Source organism: Onthophagus taurus, chromosome 3 (genome assembly GCF_036711975.1).
Source record: "Onthophagus taurus isolate NC chromosome 3, IU_Otau_3.0, whole genome shotgun sequence".
NCBI classification, from domain to species: domain Eukaryota; kingdom Metazoa; phylum Arthropoda; class Insecta; order Coleoptera; family Scarabaeidae; genus Onthophagus; species Onthophagus taurus.
In genome coordinates this window covers 9,465,708-9,483,539 of record NC_091968.1, presented here as the reverse complement: position 1 = coordinate 9,483,539, position 17,832 = coordinate 9,465,708, and the positions used below count along the sequence as shown (strand labels likewise).

General features: G+C 32.3%; 2 protein-coding genes across 2 annotated transcripts; both read left to right on the top strand.

The window, feature by feature from the left end:
* The first annotated feature begins 279 nt into the window (after positions 1-279).
* On the top strand, positions 280-930 carry LOC139429340 (uncharacterized). The gene has a single exon (XM_071195024.1). It carries the CDS (start codon positions 280-282, stop codon positions 928-930), a length of 651 nt encoding a protein of 216 aa, XP_071051125.1.
* Positions 931-14,453: 13,523 nt separating this feature from the next.
* LOC139429339 (uncharacterized) lies at positions 14,454-15,428 on the top strand. The gene has a single exon (XM_071195023.1). The coding sequence runs from the start codon at positions 14,454-14,456 to the stop codon at positions 15,426-15,428; it is 975 nt and encodes a 324-aa protein (XP_071051124.1).
* Positions 15,429-17,832: the final 2,404 nt, after the last annotated feature.

Genomic DNA, 17,832 nt, shown 5'->3' with positions numbered 1-17,832 from the left:
AAACTTTGAGCGACATGGATGTGTGTCTCCACAGAAACACAAATTACGAAGGGGTAAAAGAGATGAGTTACGTGATATGATGATATGTGCTGATGTTGAACGCAATAAAAATTAGTCAAGCAGACAAGTTGCAGAGACGTTTGCTATCAGCCATGTAGCCGTCCTAAAAACATTAAAGAAACACGGGTACAGGTCGTACAAGGTACAAAAAAGTCAGGAACTCTGCGAGAACGATAATATAATATTACAAGGGCGGAATTTTGCTTTACTATGATGGAAATGGCCAACGGAAATGTTGATTTTATAAAAAACATTTTATTTACCGATGAATCTACATTTCCTTTGCATGGTCGGCATAATCCCAGCGTTGCTCGATATTGGAGCCGTGACAATGAACACAAAGTTTATGCGGCTCGTACACAATATCCCCAAAAATTAAATGTTTGGGCTGGCTTAGTAGGTGACCATATTATCGGTCCTTTTTTCATAGAAGGAAATTTAAATGGTCATAAGTATTTAAACATTTTGCAAAATGACGTAATCCCATCGCTTCAACAATTAGACAATGTTCAATTTGGAAGTATCTGGTTCCAACAAGATGGTTGCCCGGCTCACAACAGCCGGCAAGTTAAAGAGTATCTTAACGCACAATTTCCAAATCGTGTAATATCTATTTGCGGAACGTTAACTTGGCCGCCTAGATCACCAGATTTAGCCCCCAATGATTTTTTTCTATGGGGATATTTAAAATCGAAAATTTATGGTTTTGATGAAGAAAGGACAACCAATCTGGATGACTTACAAACAAAAATTCGCAATTGTATACAGGATATTAGTCCCGATATACTAGCGAATGTAAGGCGAACTTTTTACGATAGACTGGGCTATTGTTTAGCACAGAATGGTGGTTTATTTGAACACCTAATATAAAAAATATTTTATTTTTATAGTTTTTTGTTTTATTTGTTGTTTTACAAAGTTTATTTCAGTTACTTACGAATTGTTTTTATTTTTAGAATTAAGAATTTGCTTTGTCTTATTTGAATTTCATTTATTATATTAGTTATTATACATTATAACTTAATGGAATTAAATTTAATTGTTCTATAGCGTTTTTCTTTTAAAACTAATTTAATACAACTGTTAATTTACACCATTATTAAAAAAGAACCACTAACTAAAGCATAGCAGTGATCACTGCTCGAGGAATAGCAAATCAAGAGGGACATAACGTAGTTTGTACTATTAACCTAGCTACTCTGTGTCAAAAGTTGTAATACATTTTCCGAAGGTACTAAAACGTTAAAAAAAACGAAAATAATTCAAAAATTATAAGCGATCGTGAAAATGTTTTCAAGTAAAAGTTATGTGAAATTACACTGTCTACCCAACTGAAGAAAAAAAAATTATAGATTTAAAAAAATAACGAAATTAGTCACATCCGGTGTAACCGGAAGTACAAAAAGAATGATTTCATGTCGTAATAATCCGTTTTAGCGACCTAACTATGCATTCCAAATGGTTTTCTTATATCACTAATAATAAAAAAAATATGGGGGTGAGCCACTTTTGAGGGACACCCGGTATATATTTTTTATTCAATTTTTACACATTTTTGTTAATTTAACAGTGCTCCCTCTTTTTTATATAATCCTTTATTCGTGCCTGAAGAAGGAAACTGTAGGTTTCCGAAACAATTTATAGCACCGATATATAAATAAAATCAAACATTTTCATCGTATTTAGATTTTTATTTACTTTGTGAAACTTACGACGAACCTGGATTCTACCATTGCTATATTACAATAAAGAAAAAATTAATTGAATTACATTTACAAATCAAAACTTAACTTTAAAAAATATATTAGATTTGTTTTCGAAAAATGTGTTTGTTTGTTATAACTTATGTCAAAAATGTATATTTCTAAAAACATATTTTTTTCTATCAAAGGTCTTTTCGTGTTGTTGGTTTTTCCCTCATAAATTTATGTATTTTAACACTTTTTTCTTAAAAGACTAATGTTATTATATTTTATTCTCGTCGTTTGACTTCTAAGGGTCACCTTGTTGTTGATGTCTGTGCTGCGGCCATGCCCGGCATGAAACGAATGTCAACAAAGTTAGTCGTAAAATTTACATTTAAATTTATCCATGACTGTTTAAGAAATTGTGTTGTATAGGAGGAAACGGTTAATTGGGAGCTAAGGATAATAATAAAATGAAAGAGATACTGCAAGGAAAAGAGGATTGTTGATTGCCAGGGGACCCAGAATGTTGCGATGATCATACTGTAACCGTGGTATGACATCCTCGAAATTCGGATTTTCGAGAGGGGTGTAAGTTATTTTCAAATATGTGTATAATGGTCTAATGTTAGTTGTTATCTGGTCGTTGAGGCAAATTCTGTTGAGGTTGTTAAATTTAAACTATTGATCTCATAACTTTCGAGGCTCTCCATCAAGTGACTTTTGTTTTTGTGATGCAATATAAATGTATTCGTTTCTTTGTTGAACTCATGGTCTTTATTGAATATTAAATGTCTTCCAAGGTTGGATCTGTCTATGTTCTTGTGCTCTCTAATCCTCGTTTTTAAAGATCTTCCCGTCTCACCTATATAAGTTGTTTGGCAGGTTTCACAAATAAGTTTGTAAACACCATTACCGTCTAGTATGTTTATCTTGTCCTTATTGTTTATCAAAAGTTGGTTGTGTTATTGCTCTTGGAAGTTATTGTTATGTTATGTTTCTTTTTTCCTATTTGTTCCTATTTGTTTTATTATTTCAATCTCTTTTCTTATTTCGTCCTTTCCCAGTATTATATCGAAGACTCTGTCAATGTATGCTCTGAAGGATACCAATTTGTGTGTGTAGTCATGTTGTGAGTTTTTTAGGATAGTTATATCCGTTTGTGCCTTTTTTCTATAAATATCCATATGTATTCCATCATTTGTCTTTCTTAAAGTCAAGTCCATGAAGGTTATTTTGTTGTTTTATTCTGTTTCCACTGTATACGTTATGTTTTCGTGTAATGTGCTGATATAAGAATGCAGCTCTTTAATAATGTACTCATCTGTTGTATCTATGATGATAAAGATATCGTCTACATATCTTTACCATAGTAATATATTGCTTTTATAATAATAATACTTATAACTCTTTATTGGCGACGTCATACAATAGTATTACACAAAAAACAAAATAACAAAAAATCAAGATTGTTTCTTCAGAATCTTTTATAACTATTTTGACTTGTTTATGAAAATTTTCTAAAGGTTTTTTTGATGTTATTATGAATTTGTTGTAATTCAAAAAGTTTCAGTTTTTCCTATGTTGTAGTGGTGGAACGGATATCCGGCAACTATCCGATATCCGGCCTATCCGGCCATTTTTTAAAATCCGGCCGGATACTGGATAGCTACCAAATATCCGGCTTTGGCCGGATATTAAAAATCTATTACTTAGTATTCCACCCGTTTTGAAAAATAGCTTTTAGTTCTTGATAAAACAATATTTGAAGTTTTGAAAAAATTTTCGATGTTGCAATTTTCATCGATAACTTTCAAAATTCGTTATAAAATTCATTTCTTGAAGGATCCTTGTGGAAATATCACCAATTATTAATTAAAGTATCCTCTTTTTAATGCAACAAGCCGTTTCGAAAAATCACTTTTACATCTTGAGAAAAAAATTTTTGAAATGGTCGAAAATTTTTTAGAATTTTGCAATTTTCGCCGATTAAGGTTTAAAAATTCGTATAAAATCCAGTTCTTGAAGGATCCTTGTGGAAATATCACCAATTATTAATTAAAGTATCCCCTTTTTAATGTAATAAGCTGTTTTGAAAAATCGCTTGTAGTTTTTGAGAAATAAATTTTTGAAATGATCGACAATTTTATCGAATTTTGCAATTTTCGCCGATTAAGTTTTAAAAATTCGTATAAAATCCTTCTTGAAGGTTCCTTGTGGAAATATCACCAATTATTAATTAAAATATCCTCTTTTTAGTGTAACAAACCGTTTCGAAAAATCACTTTTAGTTCTTGAGAAATAATTTTAAAACTTTGTATGAAATTCAGTTCTTGGAATATGAGTATTAAAATTTTCCAACGTGTTAATGAAAGTGTCCTCTTTCCAATGAACCAACACGTTTTAAAAAATAACTTTTAGTTTTTGAGAAAACAGAGAGAGAAATAAATCTTTATTACAGCTATCGACCTAATGGTCTTTCCGCTGGCTATAATTACAACAAAGAATTTAACAATATTATTATTAATTATCAGCTAAGTATTTATGAAAAAAGTTCGAATATTGACGTCCTCTGATCAACTGCCATCTGTGCAGCTTGTCTCTTTAAACATAATTTATGTATTTTTTCATAATTGTTTCTGTTGTCTAAAAATTTCTTCCGTAGTCTGTCTAGTCTTACATTAGTCTTATAGATAATAGAGATAATCCTCAAGCATTTTCTTTTCGCTTGTCAATTATGTCTCCCGTTTTTCTAGATGGATACATTAATACAATATTACCATATTCAATCAATGGTCTACATATGCTCTTATATATTTGCATCGCTGTCTTCGTGTTTATACCATTGTCTTTATAACTTACAATTAGAGATCTAAAATATTTCGCCTGTACTTTCCTGTAGTGTGTACTCATGTTTAATTTGGGATCGATGTTCATTCCTAAGTCTCCATTTATAAAACCATTTAATCATAATATTACACATATTTTGGAGCTTGTTGATCGTTTTCTCTAGGTTTTTGTCGTGTGATACTAGGATAATGTCATCGGCAAACTGTAGTATGTATTGATCTAGTACTATTTCTCTATCGGCTGGACCATGGATATCTGCACAATAGATGTTATACAGGAAAGGTGAGATTGGCGATCCTTGTGGAACACCTTGTAATGGAGTAAACGATTTAGATAATGAACCATTGATCCTAACTCTAGTTTTTGAGAAAACAATATTTGAAGTTTTGATAAAATTTTCGATGTTGCAATTTTCATCGATAATTTAAAAAATTCGTTATAAAATTAATTTCTTGAAGGATCCTTGTGGAAATATCACCAATTATTAATTAATGTATCCTCTTTTTAATGCAATAAGCCGTTTTGAAAAAACACTTTTTCTTGAGAAATAAATTTTTGAAATAATCGACAATTTTTTTGAATTTTGCAATTTCCGCCGATTAAGCTTTAAAAATTCGTATAACATCCATTTCTTTTAATATGAGTATGAAATTTTTCCAAAGTGTTAATAAGAGTATCCTCTTCCCAATGAACCAACACGTTTTGAAAAATAACTTTTAGTTTTTGAGAAAACAATATTTGAAGTTTTGATAAAATTTTCGATGTTGCAATTTTCATCGATAATTTTCAAAATTCGTTATAAAATTAATTTCTTGAAGGATCCTTGTGGAAATATCACCAATTATTAATTAAAGTATCCTCTTCTTAATGCAATAAGCCGTTTTGAAAAAACACTTTTTCTTGAGAAATAAATTTTTGAAATAATCGACAATTTTTTTTAATTTTGCAATTTCCGCCGATTAAGCTTTAAAAATTCGTATAACATCCATTTCTTTTAATATGAGTATGAAAATTTCCCAAAGTGTTAATAAAAGTGTCCTCTTTTCAATGAACTAACCAGTTTTGAAAAATAACTTTTAGTTTTTGAAAAAACAATATTTGAAGTTTTGATCAAATTTTCGATGTTGCATCGATAACTTTCAACTTTCGTTATAAAATTGATTTCTTGAAGGATCCTTGTGGAAATATCGCCAATTATTAATTAAAGTATCCTCTTTTTAGAGTTGCCTCGTGAGTTAAATCAGCATAAAAAAGTTCATTTTGTATCTTGGATCCAAAGTTGATGCTAAGTTAAGATATCAGTTTTCTTATTAATTTCTTTTTTATTCAAATATCGCAATAATGTAACAATGTAGGTATAGAGTATATTTATTTGTAACTCTATATTAATTAACCATATAATAAAATATTAAAAATTAAAATGGAGTATTTGGTAGAATGTTTTATGTTTGTCTACCAGTTTATTTATTATTTTATGACTATAACAAAATCGCCATGGGAAAATACATTATGTTGATATAACAACCCATGGTGATATAACATGATGTTTCTATATAAAAATAATAAGAGTGCGTGATGCGCTACAATTATTCCCCCCTTCAATAAAAATTAAAAATTTAAAGTAATGACGATGTTTCAAACATAGAAATAAAAAGAACGAAGAAGGAAAGGAAATCCATAGGGGGTGGTAACAATTGTCTTTAGTCTGCACAAGAAAGACATTATATACGTTGAAATAATAAGTATTTGTTTAAATTATAAAAAGGAAAATTTTACTTTTTTAGGATTTTCTTTAACAGTATTAATATCATGCAAGGTTTCATTCAACAAGAATGCTGGTTGTAAATGATCAATATGTATTGAAGTGTGGCGATTATTCTTTAGAATAACAAAGTATTTATCCATTCTCTTAATAACTTTGAAAGGACCTTCAAATCTGGATGATAAAGAATTTTTTATTCCTTGAATTTTTACAAAAACAAAATTTGATTTAAACAATTCTTTGTGTATGAAAGGTTTTAATTTTGAATGAAAGTTAGTCTGAGTTGGTCTCAAGTTTGCAAAAGATTCACGCAGGCTAATAAGAAGTTGATCTGTGTCTATCGAAGAGTTTGACTTAAGAAAGAATTCGCCTGGAAGACGAAGCGGTTGTCCAAACACAAGTTCAGCAGAAGAACATCCCAGATCTTCTTTTAAAGACGATCTGAGTCCTAATAAAATTATTGGAAGATCGTGAAACCACCTGTTGCTATTACCACGTGCAACAATGGAATTTTTGAGTGTACGATGAAATCTCTCCAAAATTCCATTGCTTTGCGGATGATAAGCAGAAGTACTAATTTGTGTAGCACCAATTAACATGGCAAATTTTGAAAAAAGTTGAGATTCAAATTGTCGCCCTTTGTCATGAGTAATTGTGTGCGGAATACCAAATCGTGAAAAGTAATTTTGAAAAAGTGTATTTGCTATGGTGCTTGCTGAAGTGTCTATAACCGGAAAAGCTTCTGGCCATCGAGTAAAACGTTCAATAACAGTTAAAATATATGAATAACCAGAAGAAGGAGTAAGAGGTCCAACAAGATCTATATGTATATGTTGAAATCTTCCTTGTGGAACCTTTATATGCTTTATAGGAGATTTTGTATATTTATTAATTTTAGTTTTTTGACATGGTATGCATGATCTAGTCCAAAGATAAATGTCTTTACTCATGTGGGGCCAAAAGAAACGCATCTTTAATAAATGACGAGTTGCACGTATACCAAGATGTGAAACATTGTGAAATTTTTGGAAAATTTGTTTGCGAAATTTTTCGGGAATATAAATTTTAGGAATGGATGTTGAGACATCACACCAAAGAGTTATATCAGGAAAAACTGATTTTTCTTCAACGAGTGTAAAATTAGTATTACCTCGCGATTGGGTTTGTAAGAGATGTTGTAACTGAAGATCTGTAGATTGAGCATGTTTAATCTCTTTTAAATCAGGATAAGGAAAATTGAGGGATTCTATATTAATGCGTGACATTGTGTCTGCAATAATGTTAGAATCGCCTTTAATATACCTGATGTCTGAAGTGAATTGAGATATATAATGAAGATAACGTGTTTGTCTTGGTGTTTTATCTGATTTGGAATGAATGGAATTAACTAACGGTTTGTGATCAGTGTAAATTGTAAATTGGTTGCCGTATAAAAAATGTTTGAAATATTTAATAGATGAATAAATAGCTAAAAGTTCCCTATCAAAAGTTGAGTAATTTATTTGACTAGGTGATAACTTTTTTGAAAAGAAAGCAACGGGTTGGGTCGTATTATTAATAGCCTGAGACAGAACTGCACCCATACCTGTATTAGAGGCATCTGTTGTTAATGTCAAATTGGCTGAAGGATTTGGATGCGCGATATATACGGACTGAGATAATAGATCTTTAGCACGTGAAAAAGAGTTGGTGTGCTCGTCTGTCCACACAGTAATTTGCTTCTGATTATTTTTGCAAAGTGTGGTCGAAAGAGAATGCAAGGGTCCAAGAATTTCAGAAAAATTGGGTACAAATCTGTGATAGAAATTGATCATTCCAAGAAATCTTTGGAGTTCTTTCAGATTTTGAGGTTGAGGAAAATTATTTATTGCTTCAATTTTTGATTGAGTTGGACGAGACCCTTTGGAAGATATATGATGGCTTAAAAAATCTATTGAACTTACTCCAAAAACACATTTAGACGGTTTAATGTTGATTCCAAAACTGTCTAATCTTTCAAAAAGTTGTCGAAGGTGAATTAAATGTTCATTTTTGTCTTTACTAGCAATAAGGATATCATCCAGGTAGACAAAAATGAAACTTAAACCGGAAGTTACTTCATTTATAAATCGTTGAAACGTTTGGGCTGCGTTTTTTAACCCAAATGGCATTCTAGAGAACTCATAGAGACCGAAAGGGGTAGTGATAGCGGTTTTGTAGATATCTTCTTCTGCTACTGGTATCTGGTGATACGCTCGTACAAGATCGATTTTTGAAAAAATTGTGCAACCATGAAGGTTCAAATTAAAATCTTGCAAATGAGGTAATGGGTATCTGTCTGGTACCGTTACTAAATTTAACTGACGATAGTCGCCACAAGGACGCCAGTCTTGACAATCTTTTTTAGGTACCATGTGTAAGGGTGAAGCAACAGAAGAAGAAGATGATCTACAAATACCGAGTTCTACCATATCATTGAATTCTCTTTTGGCGATTGCAAATTTAGTTTTGTCAAGTCGTCTCGGCCTACAAAATGGAAGATGTGAATCGGTTATAATATAATGTTTAACATTATGTTTAACAGGTAAATTAAAATCTGGAATAGTGGTTAAATTTGGAAAGGATTTTAAAAGATTTGTAAATTCAGTTTCGATAGAAAATAATTTAGGGGAAGAAATTTCTGAGTTGGCTAACGTGCCATAAGTAGATAAAGTGGTCTTTGAGTCAATCAATTGTCGATTTTTTATATCAACTAAAATGGCGAATTTATTGAGGAAATCAGCTCCAATAATTGGTTTTGTAACATTCGCAATAGTGAAAACGAAAGGAAAATTTCTTCGTAAATTTAAAGAGACGGTTAGTAATTTTTTACCATAAGTATCGATTACAGAACCGTTAGCCGCAGTAAGTATGGACTGTGAGTCTTTTTGATTTAAGGGATAAAATTTATTTGGAATGACAGAAATGTCAGCTCCGGTGTCAATCAAAAATCGCAGGTTATTTTTATTATCATATACAAAAAGTCTGGAAGATATTTGGTTAATTGATTTTGAAGAAGGTGAGGATTTTTCTATCGAAACTTTAATTAGTTTTTTGAATTTGAATAGGATGTAGTTGGTTTATTTTTTATTAAATTATGGAATTTACACCAAGTACCTTCACAACTATAAGCTTTGGTACCATATCTGCTATGAAATTTGCAAATGTTTGAACGTTCTCGAGAAGGAGTACGATTGCGCGAACGAAATGAAGAATTGTCATTGTAACGACAATGTGAACAACACTGACGTTGTAAAGAATTTATATCTTCAACACTCTGTTGTAAGTTATTTATTTTATTTTGAATAGATGTAATAGATGTGTGTTGTTGTGTTACAGTTTGCAACAAAGTTTGACAAGTTGAAGTTAAATCACTGATGGCTTTTAATAAAGGAAAATCATGCGTCGAATGTGAATTTTGGGCAGGCGTAATTTCTGAAACTTTTAATGATGGATAAGGACCGGAATTTAAAGAATCCCAAATTTTATCTGCCATCGTTAGTAATTCAAGTGGATCACTTTTTCCAGAGGCCAGTAAGGCAACTGAAATTGTGTGTGGAAGCCTCCTCTTCCAAAGTTTTAAAAGTAAGTCTTGACTTACAACTTGAGAACCACCTGCAGTAACCATCATACCTCGGAAGAATTCAGATGGTTTTTGATTTCCCATCTCTGAACCCGACAGGAGATCATCCAGACGTTTCTCCTCACTTTGTGATAGTCTATCAATTAAAGTTTTTTTAAGAAAAGGATATAAGTTTGTGTCTGGTGGGTTATTAATCACATCAATAACTGATGAAATGATTTCTAACGGTAAATTAGAAATCACCAGATTGTATTTAGCTTTGTCATTCTGCACATTACAAATTGAAAATTTTGCTTCCACCTGAGTAAACCAGATTTCAGGTTTTGATACCCAAAAAGGTGGAAGTCGCACTGCAGAAAAATTTTCGGAAAAATTTTGTGTATCACCAACGTTATTATCGGGCATTTTGAATGAAACCTTGTTTAGTATCGAAGAATCAATGATTGAAAATTAGAAGAATATAATGTCTGACTTATGAGGAATAGAAACAATTGTCACTCACCCAAAAATCAGTTATTATGATGATTAGTTGTAATAGTAGGTTTCTTCTTCTCTTATTTTTCTTAGGTAGATTTTTCTTTTATGAAACGCAGATTTCTTCTTGTCGTAGATTTCTTTATTCCGTATTTCTGGTAAATTTCTTCTTGTCGTTTTTATTCCATGTGTATATTTCGTCTTCTTCTAATTCTTCTTTGATTGGTGTTTATTATAGATTTATTATATGGTTATTATTATATATTTTCTTTTTTGAAAATAGTCGGGGTCACCAATTATAGAGTATATTTATTTGTAACTCTATATTAATTAACCATATAATAAAATATTAAAAATTAAAATGGAGTATTTGGTAGAATGTTTTATGTTTGTCTACCAGTTTATTTATTATTTTATGACTATAACAAAATCGCCATGGGAAAATACATTATGTTGATATAACAACCCATGGTGATATAACATGATGTTTCTATATAAAAATAATAAGAGTGCGTGATGCGCTACAGTAGGGTATCACTTCAGAAATGCACCAGAAGTTATATATAACCATAATGGCGGGATAGCTATATCGGATAACCGGATATCCGGCCGGAGGGGATGCCGATTATCCGGTAGCCGGCTTTTCGCAAAATCACTATCCGTTCCATCACTACTATATACTCTTGTATATGCATTATTATTATGCCTGCGTTTTTATCAGCTTTTGTAATTGTTAAATTCTGATTTTAAATCTTCTTTTTAATATATTCATATATTGGTCCTTTATTTAGCATCTTTAGTTCTTGTTGGTTAAATTTTATGTTCGTCATATTTGTAATTCTTTTATGAAATTTCTGTTTGAGATTTAATAGTCTTTGCTTGTTCTGCCTCTTCTCTTCTTACGTTATTCAATTTCTTAAGTCTGTTTTCTCATTCTTGTTTTAATCTCTCCTTAGTTAATACTTTTCAATTGTTAATAATTTCATTTATCTACGACTGCTTGGATAAGTCATCATTACCACACTCATTTGAGGTGATTTGAGTTACATAATGAAGTTCATTGCCGCACTGGTTTCATTACGTAACGCATTTTTAGCCCAATCAGAACAAACTTAATTTATTGAAACGAGCAACAATATAAAAGAAAAAGTGCTACCTATTTAAAGAGAAACAATACTATTTATATTGTTGTTTTTACATTTCGAAACACTTATTCCAGAAGAGTAAACATGTTATTGAAACTGATATCAATTCAAAATTGTCAACAATCATTTCAAAATGTTTTTACTTATAAATGTCAAAATAGACCTTTTTAAAGAAATTGATTTTTAAGTAACTTTTAGCAGTCGTAGATAAAATGTTGTATATCACACGTGGGCTAGAGCATAATTACAGTACTCGTGTGATTACACGACTCGGTCTACAACCTCGTCGTGCAATTCTCCACAATCGTACAGTAATTATGTTTCTAGCCCACTTCTAATATAAATAACTATTATTTCAATGCTATAGTAAGTTTTTGTCATAGTTCAGTCTGTAGTTATTATATATCTCTAAGTTTAATTTTTCAATCTTCGTACAGTGTTTCTTGATCATTTTTCTTATGGTTCTTTTTATTAGTTTTTTCATTTGATTGTTTGTTAGATTTTTTGGGTACTTGTGTCTTGTAAATTTAGGTTTCAAATTTTCTTCTAAACATGTTTTAAGAAATCTAATGTGTTATAATCTTAAATTAAGGTCTTTAAAAATATATAGGTTGTAGGTCACATTAACCTGGTTTCATTATTATTTTCATTGTTTCTCTCCATCTTTGTATGTGTATTTTTTAAATTATATTGACATGTTGCATGTTATGTGGGACAAAGTAAGTAGGTATACCCAGGTTTTTATGGAAATATATTTTTGTATATTGCATCTTAAGTGAAATTCACTGTATACAGGTTCTAACTATTCGATTAGTTCGACTTCGCTTTCATAATAGAAATTAGTGTGTCGAATGGAAAACTACGCCGAGGACGCTTCCGTGGAAACGTTAGGGGTTCTACCGTTTTAATTACGCCGAATCAAATTAGTGAAGCCCGGCGTTGCAGCGGCGAAGCCATTGTAATGAACTGTCAGCCCGAGCAAGCAGCACACGTTCACGAATAAAGCTTGAGATCTAAGACGGGACCCAATATTACGAGCTTTAACTCATTATGGAGCGGGGTCTTTTGTTTCTATTCGTATGAAGAGAGATGTTAAATAGAAAAGTTAAAGAAAGATGATTTGAACTAGTGAATGAAGTGAATTAGATTTTTTTATTTCGAAAATAAGGAGGGGAAAAGTATAGGATATTGTGTGGTATAGGAAATATAAACAAAACGGGAGTGTGTTTGTTCGGAAAGAGTCACTTTTACAAACAACTCGTCTTGCAGCTGTCGAGGGACATTGTATCGAAGAGGAAATTCTTTTTTTATTGCTTTTTCGTTGTGTATTTACTGTATATAAAGTAAACCTTGAAGGATATCTAAGTCAACATAAGGTTTTGATTTAAAAAGAAAAGTGTTTTACTTCTGTACCTACATATAGAGGTAAAACGTGATTGTGTAATAAATTACTACTTGGAGTTGGATTTCTAAAATCGTTTTGCAAAAAAGTTTTATGACTTCAGAAAAAAAATTTAAACTCCTTTTGAAATGTAAAGAAAAAAGAATACTTGAAAAGTAATAGATTTCTTGGGTTCGGTAAGTGTTTCCGCAGTTATTCAATTAAATTTCTCTCATATCGAGAGCGACGCTATAGAGAGAGGGAGAAAATTTAACGGCGCCGGTTTGAAGCGGTTTTTAATCGTCGTCGAGAGTTCGAGTAGTATCGAAATTCCGACGGGAGGGTTCTTTTATTACCAGGAAGTTGGTGCGAGTTTGGGCGCCCCCAATAACTCCCCGAGCTATGAACCGGCGACGACGAAGTTCGCCATTGTATATTAATTTCCAAGTTGCCGGCGGCAGCAGCGGCACCAACTCTCTTCGTCGTCGTCGTCGTCGTAGTTCGCGACCCATTCTTCCAATTTTTTCCTAACCGTCCGACTTAAATTCTTAATTGATTCCCGACGGGGCTTGGCCCGATAATCGAGCCTTTTCCACCCGGTACTGCGAGCTTATCGATCTCCCCATTCTAGGGGGGTCCTTTCGACGAAGGAACAATCATTAAAACGTGTACAAATCACGATCGCCACCGACTGGTGCTGACTTGAATTGCTTTACTGTGGACCCGTCCGATTTACTGCCAAACTAAACACTACCCCCTTTACGATATATGACCCTTAATAATGACTTTTATTATACAGGGGAAGGATTTCTCATAAAATATGAACTATAATGAAGTAGTCCTCATTTAAGATTTAAATTACATCCTCAACTTTGATTATGGAATACATATCGTATGAAAGCACCTTGAATTGAGCGTCGTAAACTGTTCGGATGCAATCCCCCAAGTTCTAGTTCGTAGTTTACCAGACGTCGTTACAGAAATTGTACTCGACTCGGACCGATATAAACCCAAGGCGGGACCATTAGCGGAGTTTCCGTTGCATATTCAGCACAGTGTTAGAAGCCAAGAAGCAACCCAACAACCAGGAAGTAGTCTTGAACCACAGCATACAGACACGACAACGATCATTAATTGTTCTAAACTAATTATTGCTATGTTACATTAAGAAAAAAATCGCGCGGAAAAGAAAATAGGGGAGAGTGGAGTAATTACGAATACTTAACAACCCAGATAAATTTTCAAGATAAATCAAATATTAACAAACAAACAAAATGCTTGATTGCACTAGGGATGTTAGCCGTGTTGAACAAATGAGCATCATATTACGATATTGCAATATTTCTACTGGCGAGATAAAAGAGCACTTTCTTGGGTTTATTAGTGTAGCTGAAACAACAGGAGAGTATTTACAAATACTATATTACAAAAATTGGAGAAACATGACTTAGATATCCAAAACTGTCGTGGACAAGGATACGATAACGGGGCAAACATGATTGGAATAAACAAAGGAGTTAAAACAAGAATATTGAATATTAATTCAAGAGCATTTTTCACTCCTTGTGGCTGTCACAGTTGGAACTTGTTGGTAGACGCTGCCAAATCTTCAGTATTAGCCAAAACGTTTTTCGGATTTATTAACAAGATCTATTTGCTCTTTTCAGCATCAACCAAACGTTGGGAATATGTTAAATCTAAATTAAATATTACACTGAAGTCTTTATCTGACACAAGGTGGGAGAGTCGAATAGAAGCAATTAAAGCTATTTATTTACAATTCGATAACGTGATCAACTGTGTAAATGATTTGAAAAACGAAAGTGAAGATGCTGAAACTTTATGTAACTGTGAAGCTGTTTTGAAGGAAATGCTAACATTTGAATTTATTGTTGCTATACACGTATGGTACGAGGTTTTATCACGCGTCAATAATATAAGTAAGTTATGGCAATCAGTTCAAGTTAACTTGAAAGTGGCTGTTGACACATTGCGTTCCTTTTGCAAGTGGATTCAAGAATACCGCAGTACAGGATTTGATGTGAGCGTTGCAGAAGCTCGGTCATTCGTAGAAAAAAGTAATTATGAAATTGCGTCACAATTTCAAGAAAGAAGAGTTGCAAGAAAGAAAAAAATGTTCGATTACGAAGGAATAGATGAACCTGTGCAATCCGCGGAGACGAGATTTAGAATTGACTTTTTTAACACAATGGTAGACGCTATCATAGTCGACGTAGAATGTCGATTCAAATCTCTCAATGAATATTTCGAACGATTTGGTTTTATTTATGACATCAATTATTTAAGATCTTTATCAAAACAAAATCTTCTGAAGCACTGTAATGATGTTGGTACAACTCTCAGGGATGTGGAGAACAGTGACATAGAGCCTTTCGAACTCTATGAAGAACTTCAACTTATAAAATCAAATTTGCCAGACTCTGTTCAAGATGTAGTACAACTAATATAGTACATTGTACAAAATAATTTGCAGGAAATATATCCAAATGTTTACACATCTATTAGGATTATGCTAACAATTCCTGTCAGCACGGCTTCTGCCGAAAGAAGCTTCTCAAAGTTAAAATTAATAAAAAACTATTTGAGAAACACAATGAGCCAAGAAAGATTATCTGCGCTATCAATTTTATCAATTGAAGCCGAAATAGCAGCAAATACAGGGTGTCTCAGCGAGACCGGTCATTAGACGTTTCTGGGGTTCTGGCGAAAATAAAAATTTGAGAATTCAGACTTAAGTATTATCAATTACGATCTCTTCGTCTAAAATATTTTCAAATTTCTTGCACTTCCGGTTATACCGGAAGTCGCCACCAACTTTATTTTTTTAAATGGAACACCCTGTATATTTTTGCATATTTGGATTTGTCTGTTTTCAAGGTTTATAAATAACTTTACTTTTTGCAATTTGATTCGGTCGTTCTCGAATTATTCGAATTTTTCTAGAAAAATCTGCTCCAGCAGACATTTGTTCAAAAAATCAGAAAACACTCAATTTTTGGGATATCAATGTAGGATTGAGAACACGCTTAAGCAACATGATGGAGTATGTTTTGGTGCCGAGAACTGCGGTCTAGAACGTTTGATCACTTTACTATGGCACGTTAACTTTTCAAAATTTGGAAGTACCATAACTTCATTTTTTTAAATGGCACCTCCCATATTTTATTTTTTAGTCGTCTTCGGTGTCTCATTCTATATCTTTTATATCCCATATGACCCCTACCTAATATTAATAGTTTGGGAGATAATTAGGGTTTTTTGAAAAATGCACACATATCATATGGATATTTAGCCTAGTGTGCCACGAAAAACAAGCCTTCTCAATGAGTTCTTGTCAAAGACTCACTTGTTTACGTCAGTTGATGCATGTGAGCTAATAATTATCTGTTATGTCCCTTAATATTAGTACTGAAACGAGTTAAAATCGATAACAATAACGAAAGTAATATTTACACAAATCAAGAAATTCTTAATTTATTTTTTTTGCATGAAAAGCGCGACAAAGTTCGTAGTATGCTTCCCAGATCTTCTTTGGCAGCTCGAATTGAGGTGTTGGAACAGGGCTCGAAATAAGCCAAGGTATTCACCTCTTCCGTTGCATTATCTACTACATTTTTTGGTCAGTTTAACACGTGATTAATTCGTCCAAAATGCAAAAAATTTCCTTCTATTCCTCTAAATTTACCTTTTGTCATCGGAGATAAATGTGTATAATTTTCATTAAACATTCTGTAAGTTCTACTAAGAACTTTGTCGCACTTTTCGTGCACAAAAGATAAATTATGGATTTCTTCATTTGTATAAACATTATTTACGTTATTAATATCCATTTTAACTGGTTTTAGACTCACAAGCATCAAACAACCTAAATTAGACTTTGACGTTTATCAATAAGTCATTAAACATTTGTTTTTCATGGCACACTAGGTTAATATCCATATGATATGTGAGCATTTTTCAAAAAACCCTAATTATTTCTCAAACTATTAATGTTAGGCATAGGACATATGCAATATAAAAGATGTAAAATGAGACGCCGAAGACGACTAAGTAATAAAATATGGGGGTTGCCATTTAAAAAAATGAAGTTATGGTGCTTCCAAATTTCGAAAAGTTAACGTATCATAGTAAAGTGACCAAACGATCTAGACAGCCGTTCTCGGCACCAAAACATACTCCATCATGTTGTTTAAGCATGGTCTGAATCCTAAATTGATATCTCAAAAATTGAGTGTTCTATGATTTTTTGAACAAATGTCCGCTGGAGCAAATTTTTCTAGAAAAATTCGAATAATTCGAGAATTGCTGGTTCAAATTGCAAAAAGTAAAGTTATTTATAAACCTTCAAAACAGACAAATCCAAATATGTAAAAATATACAGGGTGTTCCATTTAAAAAAATAAAGTAGGTGGCGACTTCCGGTATAACCGGAAGTGCTAGATATCTGAAAATATTTTAGATGAAGAGAACGTAATTGATAATACTTAAGTCTGCATTCTCAAATTTTTTGTTTGGCTAGAACCCCAGAAACGTCTAATGACCGGTCTCGCTGAGACACCCTGTATAAACTATGAATTAATACTGAAAAAATTCAGTGAAGCGAAAAGCCGTAAATTTCGTTTACTTTAATTTTACTTATTATTATGTTCGTTTGCGTGATTGTTTTTGTTTAATTAATAGAAAATATACTTATAATATAACTAGCCGCGTTTTAATCTTAGCCTAATAGAGTACGCAACTAGCAATAGCTTTGTTCGTTGGGACTGCACTAGTTGCCAGAAGCAATTCAGTGCAGTGTAAATGTAGTAATTCAGTGCAGTGTAAATGTAGTAATTCAGTGCAGTTTTCGAACA

Excerpts from the sequence above, each read along its gene's own strand:
- LOC139429340 (XM_071195024.1), top strand. The coding sequence starts at position 280 with ATGGCCAACGGAAATGTTGATTTTATAAAAAACATTTTATTTACCGAT.
- LOC139429339 (XM_071195023.1), top strand. The coding sequence starts at position 14,454 with ATGATTGGAATAAACAAAGGAGTTAAAACAAGAATATTGAATATTAAT.